Here is a 9,331-nt window from a genome sequence, read left to right as displayed (position 1 = left end):
GAGTCCAAGTGATCTCATTGTTCAGTTCCCACCTATGAGTGAGAACATGCGGTGTTTGGTTTTCTGTTCTTGTGATAGTTTGCTAAGAATGATGGTTTCCAGCTGCATCCATGTCCCTACAAAGGACGCAAACTCATCCTTTTTTATGGCTGCATAGTATTCCATGGTGTATATGTGCCACATTTTCTTAATCCAGTCTGTCACAGATGGACATTTGGGTTGATTCCAAGTCTTTGCTATTGATTTTAATTTGCAATTCCCCCCAACAAATGATGTTGAACGTATCTTCATAGGCTTGCTTGCTATTTGCATATCTTTTTTGATTAAGTCTTTGCTCAAATACTTTAGCCACTTTTTAATTAGGTTGTTTGTGTTCTTACTGAGCTTTATGAGTTATTTGTATATTTTGGATACAAGTCTTTTATCAGATATGTGATTTACAAATATTTTCCTCTAGTCTGTAGCTTTTCTTTTCATTCTCTTAGCAGTTTCTTGCACAAAGCAGAAGTTATTAATTTTAATATATTCTAATTTATCAACTTTTTTATAAATCATGCTTTTGGTGTTGTATCTAAAAACTCATCACTAAACCAAAAGTCACATGGGTTTTCTCCTATATTTTCTTCCAGTACTACTGTGCTTTTAATATTTAAGCATACACTATGTTAATTTTTGTGAAGAGTGTAGTATATATGCCTTTTCTTCTTATGGATGTCCAATTCCTCCAGCACTCTTTGTTGGAAAAAAATATCCTTGCTTTTCTCTATTGAATTGCTTTTGTTCTTTTGTCAAATATTAGTTGATTCTATTTTTTTGTTTCCTTTTTTTTTTTGCCACCTGTTCTGTTCCATTAGTCTAAATGCTTTTCTGTCAAAATACCATGTTGTGTTGTGTACTAAAACTTTATAGTAAGTCCTGGGTCAAGCATCCTGAGTCCTCCAACTTTATTCTTCAGTATTGTACTCGTTATTATAAGTCTTTTAACTTTTAACTTCCATCTAAACCTAAAAATTAGTTTGCTTGTATCCACAAACAGCTTGCTGGGATTTTATTGGAATTGCATAGATTTTAAAATCAAATTGGGAAGTATCGACATCTTAAAATATTGGGTCTTTCAATTCATGAATGTGGTTCTCTCTTCATATATTTTGAACATATTTGAGTTTTTTTCTCTAGATTTTTTTAGTTTCATATATAAATTCTGTTAATATTATGTTAGATTTATACCAAAATATTTTTCTTTTTTTATTTACTTTTTTATTTTATTTATGCATTTATTTATTGAGACAGAGTCTCACTCTATTGCCCAGGCTGGAGTACAGTGGCACGATCTCAGCTACTGCAACCTCCACCTCCCGCCTTCAAGCGATTCTCCCGTGTTCGAGCAATCCCAAGTAACCGAAATTATAGGCACACATCACCACGCTTGACTAATTTTTTGTGTTTTTACTACAGATGGGTTTCACCCTGTTGGCCAGGCTGGTCGCAAACTCCTGACCTCAAGTGATCCACCCACCTCGGCCTCCCAAAGTGCTGGGATTACAGGCATGAGTCACTGCGCCGAGCCACAAAATATTTCCCTTTTAGTATGTGTTATTGTAAATGGCATTATGCTTTTAATTTTAAATTCCAATTTCTTATTGCTGATATGTAAGAAAGCAATTTAATTTGTATAATAATTTCGTATTCTATGAACTTGCTATAATTAACACTTCCAGAAGAATTTTGTTTCAATTCTTTGAGGTTTTATACATTGACAAAAAGCAAAGACAGTTCTTTTACTTTTTGTTCATTTCATAAGCCTTCATTTCATAGTATTTCATCATTGCGCTAGCTAGGACATCAAGATGTCGAATGGTAATGGCAAACAGGGACATCCTGGTCTTATTCCCAATCTTGCAGGGAAAATACTACATTTCTCCCCGTTTTTACTACATTGCACCATGAGTTTTCAGGTTTCTTTTTTCTTCATTCTAATTCTTCATTTTGTTGCAGGCCTGTTGGGATAGAAAGAACAAGAGATCAGAGAAATCTTGGTTTCAATCACAACTTGGATCTTGGTCAAGTTAATTTCACTCTTTCACAGTTTGATTTCCTCATCTCTTAATTAGAAAAAAAAAATCCTACACCAGTGGCTTGTTGTAATAATTACTTAGAATAATGGTTGAATGAATATTTATTCATTTAATATTTTAATACCTAACTTTGATTTAGAACCTGTCCTAAATGCTCGTGAGAGAACTTTGTGTAAGACATAGGTCCAGCTCTCAGAAAATTTGGAGGGAAAAAGTCAAGGGCATTGTTCTCTTCAATAAACAATTGTAAGTGCTATGAGAGCTGTAAGTACCGATAGTAGATTTTTAATAATTAGAAGCCAACATCTTCATTATTCCTTTTTCAGCTTCAGCTACTCTTCCTTAGTTGTCAAAAAGAGCTATTAACATTCTCTATTTTCTTTCCATTATTGTTCTGCAAACAATAATGCATTGGTTTCTATAACACAAAATTAGTACAAATAATTTTCCAATCATAATCTCTTTAGTTTCTGCATGGTTTCCACTTCTTCCTAACTTTTTCACATATATATCTCAAAATTTCAATACCTGACATATGTAATGCCAACTTTTTTTGGTGTCATGCATATTTTTTCATATAGTTCATATAATCTCTCCCTATATGCAACTTACAATGTAATATTCCAAAAAGCAGAGGTGCTAGTTATATTTTTCTACAAAGCATACTAAGTGTTTAATACACAACTTTTTTTGTAACACTGATGTTGATTATTTAGGTGTGTAGCCAGTCTTTATAAAGTCTGATATTAATCTTGGACTCAATTCTTTGCATTTTTGTAAGGAATAGGAAGATTAAATAAAGGCGTTTTGTATATATGAGACTGTATAGGAGCATCAGCCCAGATTTTGTGTTTTACAAGATAAAATCACTGACAATACTTTGGTCTCCCAAAGGACGGTGTTTTGTTACCTGGCAACAGTCTTTACCACACTCATGATGTGTTAACTAAATATAATTTCAGGTCAGCTTCCAGATATTGTCTGATTTATGAGCTGAGTATTTGACAAGGTTCTTTTCTTCTTTTTATTGCATCTATTTTGGGAGGAGGGAAGAAGCAGAGGTGTAAGGGGATAAAGTGGCAGAGCTAGCGCAAACACAAACAACTGGGAACATATTAGCAGAGGTCACACCAAGAACAGTTCTTTCCCCTTTTATGCTTCCTGCTGCCTGCAGTGACCAATGCACAATCTTGGTTTTCAAACACGAAGTAATTTATTTTGGCTCGTCTCTCCTAACTTTCTTAAAAGTAAGCTAATGAAGAAGCAGCAACTGGAGGCACCAGCTAGGGTTTGCATGTATATGTGCGTATGCCCAGGTGTTTAATAAAACATTAAGATAAGTGCTGTTTTGAGATATTTTGGTAGTTTCTGCTGACTCTTTAGTCTCTCCGAAATCTTTTCTGCATCAGCAATGTTGTATTTGATTTGGAACATGTTCTAAATATTTTCCACCAGAGATTAGAGGGTGGGCTTGTCGAACATGAGTAAAGAAATTCAAAGAAATGGTTTTTGAGAACCCTGGGGTGCTTGTTGTTTCTGTCAAAGGAAAGCAGCATTTCAGGACGCATTTAGCTACTGAGCAGCGATTACTGACCAAGTTTTCCTCATGACCAATGATTGCTATGCAAAATACTCTACAAAATTTAGGGGATGCCATTTGCTGATTAAAATACATTTGCTTTGACTGAAATTTGTATTTGAAGACAACTGATATGGGTCGTCTGGATGACTGCACCATTGATTTTGATACTGTTTTAAGGAATCACATATTTACTTTTTACAGAAAAGGAAAAAAGGACATAGTTCCTGTCATCCGGGAGTTTTAGTTTAGTTGGGTGGTCAGTTTTATAAAAGCAGTTTACGTATCTATTTTAGAGGAAAAGTAGTCACTATTTAATTCGCCTGTTCCTGAATCTGAGTCTTCCAGTATTTGAGTTATTCTATGATGTAAATATATTAAAATGACTATTATGTAAGAATCCCTGTGTAGAATATTGGAGTGTGTGTGTGTGTGTGTGTGTGTGTGTGTGTGTGTGAACATTAAATTTCTACTCTATGCCAGGGTCCTTTACAAATGTTAATTCTCAAAACAAAGCTTTTAATTGCTATGTATTATTTATCAGCATTTTGCAAATTTGAAAACAGAGGCTCACAGGGAATAAGTAATTTGCTGAACATATGAAGTAGTGGCTATTTGAGTCATTGGCACATTCTCTAACTTCAATTCCAATATTGTGTGCAATATTCAACTTCTCTTTAATGAATCATTTAATGAGAAATAATAAATGTTAATTAATTATTAGACAGATTGCACTTCTCCTGTTCAATAAAAAGACATTTCTAATACATATGTAGTTTATCTTAAATTATTAATAGATTTTTGTGTACCTAGAATGCACATGTTTAACCTTCCTTTTTGCTTTGGTATTTTATTTAATACTGCAAAGTTTAGTTTGTCTTATATTTCAAGTTGCTTTGCATAAATTGTTATACACATATAAACTTATTGGTACAATTATAATTTTAATGTTGGTTTGAAAGTATGATTAGATGACAGATTATAAGAGTAACATAAATATTTTAGAAATAGATGAAATTACTCAGCACGTTGTGAAAATAAAGACAATTTATATCATTGAATGTTACTCATTTGCATTCAAAAATAATAATAATAATTTCTAAGTAAATATACACCAATCTTCATCAAAAAGTCCTATTTTCAAAATTCAAAATAAATCAATATTAGTATACCTCAAATTCTAGTATGGCGCTCTTGTTCTTTAAGCATTATTTTGTTCTATTTATAGAAACCAAAAAGGAAGTTTTTAACCTTGCCAAAATGAAGAGTCTTATGCTGTCTTAAAATATTTAGCAAGAGCCAGCAGAAGCACACATTTTTCTGATTTTCACTAGTTCTTTTTAAATGATATTATCTGTTCCACACAGTTTCTGTAGAACAAAGGAATGAGGGAACCAATTCATCTGTAAGAAAGAGGGGTATTTCCATTTGGAAGTGGATAATGTGGGCAAAAGGCATTTGTAGAGATATAGGGACCAGATAACAAATATATACCCCAGATTCAGGGGAAAGGGGTCAGTGTCTCAAATGGCTCTGCACAGGAGGAGGTTCAAGAAGACTGATGTCTTGGAGCAAGCTATAAATTAAAGCGTTCAGCCCTGTAGCATGCCTCCACAGTAAGCACTATGTGGAGACGACTGTCCAAAATCAGAGCAGTATCGATTTTTCAAATTGAAAATTACAAGATTTGTCTAAATGTAGCTCTTTGTTCTCATGCCATCATCTTTGTGATTTTGAAGTTTTATAGGCCAGTGACTGAATTACTTCTATTGTGGAGAGGAAAAGAAACTAATTTTTAAAGTTGATAATTCAATTATCATTATTACTTAGATGTGTAACTTATTAATTTTATGAACAAGCAATTAATTTATTGTGGACTTGGTTTATTCACTTTCAATCTAAAGCACTCATATGAATCATTTCTGTGCTGGCCACAGCAACCTCCCAGCTTAGCTCCCAAATTCCAGGCAGTGATGGAGACAGGGCCATGGTTTACCAAGATCATATTTACCATTGCCTCTGAGTTACTTTTATATAGCCTAAAACTTGTCATTTCTTAGAAAACATGAATACGTGATGTGGAAATAAGAAGAAGTATAAAAGTTTAGATTCTAAAATATGCCCAAAATAATCATTGAGAATAACTTATTTTTAAGAGTTTAGGAGTTTATTAACACTTTACTCCTTTTTATTTTGACAAATATCCCTTAGATTTAAAAGTCAAGGACTATTTTTTACAAAATGTGGAGCATCTATCCCACCACAAAAGAGTTCTCTTTTTTTAAAGAGCAAAAGCAAAACCCAGAAGAAAACCAAACAACAACAGAAAACGGTGTGTAAGTATAGTATTAGGAAACACTAACCATTCTTAAAAATCCTGTCTTTCAGGAAAGAACGGTGACCATCAGAAGACAAACAGTAGGAGGATTTGGATTAAGCATAAAGGTAGCCTGCCTTTCTAGTCTATCCTTACAAAGGCCGTGCCATAAGAGTTGAACTTTGGTGCATTTCAATGTTTGCTGATTAATCATTAGACAAGAATGGCTGTAGCAAACTTCTTAATATTTGGACTGGGATGTAAGTTAGGTAGGTTCTCACAGAATTCCTGCCAACTCTTACCATTTGATTTAGAAAATTTAGCAAAGAATATGGGAATTTTACCTTACCATTTAATATAACTCATTAACTTTCTTTTTCTGGTTTCTTCTGAAATGTTAAATATGATGTCGTGTGCATATCTTTCTTTAACAAACTGGAGTAGGAAATGATGATCTGAAGTAAATAGAATAATAACAATAATATTAAATAGAATAATAACACTTATAAAGCCCAATAGTAAGTGAGATATTGTATTCTGTTCATCTTGCTTATTTTCATTTTTTAAAAGAAATCGGTAAATTTAATTTTATAGTGCTAGTCATATAGGATAGACTTAAAGTCTTTGCATAGGCTTTATTTTAAAAGTGAACATATGTGTTCATTTCAATTTATTATCAAGTTTTAAAGGCTTTCATTTTGTATACTATTGACTATTAGAGATGTGCCATATCTGTAATTTATTATAGAAATAAAGGAGAAATTTTTAAAGGATGGGAAATTATGTGAATATTGAAGAGTTAATCTCATAATTACAATGCCTTTATCAAACCTACGTCTCTTCATAGATAAATGAAGTTTAACTTTATAATTCTTGGGTTAGTCATTTGACTTATATAGGGTGAAAATAATTTATATATTTCAAGCACACATTTCTTGATATTTCAGCACAACTCATGTCACATATGTATGGAAATCAGAACTCTAAATTTTGTGAACATCAGCTCTAGTTGACTTTGTGAAAATGACTCAGAGTAGAAATCAGTATGCAATAGTGTTGTACTGTCAGTGATAAGAAAAGAATATTGCTATACAGAGCATTGGCTTTAAAACATATTTTGTACATTCGGTTTATCAAAGTGAAACTTTATTTTATCACCAACTAGGACCAGGGAAGCATGCAGAACAAATTATAGGATGTGGAAAGTATGCCATGAGACTTTCATCCCTCAACAAACGAGATTATTTTTCTTTTGGGCAAGCTGTTTATTGATATTGCTGTAAAGAATTTAAAGGTACCACTCAAGATACTAGAAAATCCATGAATGAAATCCAATAGTGAGAGCTGATTTCATCTGAAATAATTATTTTTACTGAACCAGGCACTAACTCTATTTCTGGTAGTATTGCTTACGTTAATTTTATGTCACCTAGAAACGTTCTTTTCCTTTTGTTGTTGTTGTTTGTATTTATAATTTAAACCCAATAATACAACGCTATGTATTTTTATTAAAATACCACATTTTAACCTAGTTTTAAGCATCAATAATTTTCTAAATAAATCTTTTCATATTGATGTTTTCACTATTTCAATCCAAACAAAACTGTTATGTGTGTAATAAATAGAATAATTTTTGAATTAAATAAGCATGTAGTTTCCATTCAAATATTGACCAGTAAGTGGTATTTGAACTATGATCAATATCTTATATTAGGATTAACAAAAAAGAACATTTTGCAAAATTCGTATGACACACACACTCTGACAAGAAATACAAACATCAAGATTTTATTCAGAATGTTACCCATTCATCCTAAAGAAATTCCTTTTATGGTTTTTTATTTTTACTTTCTCAGTTCTTACCTCTGAACTTCATTTTTGTATTTTTTAAACTATCTTTCATTCTGATTATTTAGATCAAAATATGATTCTTTCTTGTAACTAGCAATATTATTACAAAAATCTCTTTCCCCTGTCATATGTGAATTGAATAAACTACTGTGCTTATTTGTTAGCACTATTTTCCTTAGATCCTTAGAATCCTTAGAATTTAAAAAATGTATAAACATTTTTTTTAAAATATCATTCTAGGTTAGAAGCAGAATTAGTATTCTGGTGTTGAACTATTTATTTAGAGTTTTCAGGAGCAATTTGAGCCTCTAATATAAGTATGCCTATAAATATGTAAATGCATATCTTACCCTTATTTGCTTCAGTTAAGTAATCCTCACTGGCACACACCTGGAAGATTTGTGGTGAGAATTATTAATTAAAACCTTTATGGTCTCGGCTTAACATCACAGAAGGAAGATGGTATGCTAGACAACTGAAAAATCATTTATCAATGTCGTTAAGACTCCTACAGGTGCTTGTGAATTCCACTGGACTCAGAACACATGGCATTTTAGTTTTATATTAAAAACACTCTTTAAAAAAAAAAAAAAAAAAACTTGGTTAAAGGGTAACAAATGTCCTTTTTAGACAGAATGCAGTCAAACGCTCTAACATGTGCTGCTAGAAGTCAAAGCCAGCTGACCATGCCCTACACTCCTGACAAATCTTGGCTTGGGGACGTTCCCGTTATAGTCACCACTATGCATCACGGTAATTCGTCGTATCTCCTGACAAAGTGGACAAGGACAGTGAAGAGGGGCTTCTTATATAGGTTTGAGTCCAGTATTTTGTTGGTTAATATGTCTCACTGGCCGTGGGCTGTGGGCAACATGATGTCTTTGTAGCTACCAGTGTCCACAAATCCTTGATGTCTGCTGCTCACGTGCAATACTGCTGTCTCTCTCAAGCCCTATCTCCAGCCGGAGTACCTTGTAGGGTATAAGTTGATGGGAAAATAAAAGTTAGCCTTTACCTTCATTTTTCTTATTTACCTTATATAAGACATTGTTCAAACTTCTGGGACAAAAAATGTGCAGGTGGCTTGGAGGTTGAGGCAGTTCTGTGTCCCACCAGCTTAATTCTAGGACTTTAACTCTTCCCTTGAAGCACTGATACCAGATACGATGTAGACCACTTTGAGGAGAGTTCCCATCTCAAAACTTCCCAAAATCCTGAAGAAAGTATGTATTTGGTAGAAATGAAAGGAATATTGTAATAGCTTTACATTTTAAAATGTGATTTAAATAAGTTTGAATCCTTTTCTTTTCAAATTTTGTCTAGTTTTCTTTCTATTATTCCTTAATTTTTCTCTTTAAATTTTTTGAAGTATATTCTTTGGAGTTTCTTACCAAATCTGAGCCTGTCCTTTGAAAGTCATACTTATCATTTCTTCAAATCATCTCCAAAAATGCTAGACACTCAATTTGAAAAAACAGCCACCCAAAAAAAGTTCTGACATCAACTACA

At 32.8% G+C, this 9,331-nt stretch overlaps 1 protein-coding gene across 1 annotated transcript in view; it reads left to right on the top strand.

Annotated features, from left to right (window-relative positions):
* SNTG1 (syntrophin gamma 1) overlaps positions 1–9,331 on the top strand; it is a 408,192-nt gene that overhangs the window by 38,763 nt on the left and 360,098 nt on the right. Inside the window, exon 3 of the mRNA XM_017872759.1 lies at positions 6,043–6,099. Coding sequence (XP_017728248.1) covers positions 6,043–6,099 — 57 coding nt within the window. The remainder of the gene's footprint in view (positions 1–6,042; positions 6,100–9,331) is intronic.

This window comes from Rhinopithecus bieti, unplaced genomic scaffold, assembly GCF_001698545.2.
Source record: "Rhinopithecus bieti isolate Rb0 unplaced genomic scaffold, ASM169854v2 scaffold_6979, whole genome shotgun sequence".
Lineage (NCBI taxonomy): Eukaryota > Metazoa > Chordata > Mammalia > Primates > Cercopithecidae > Rhinopithecus > Rhinopithecus bieti.
The sequence above is the reverse complement of the archived record's forward strand: the minus strand, read 5'-3'. Positions and strand labels throughout refer to the sequence as shown.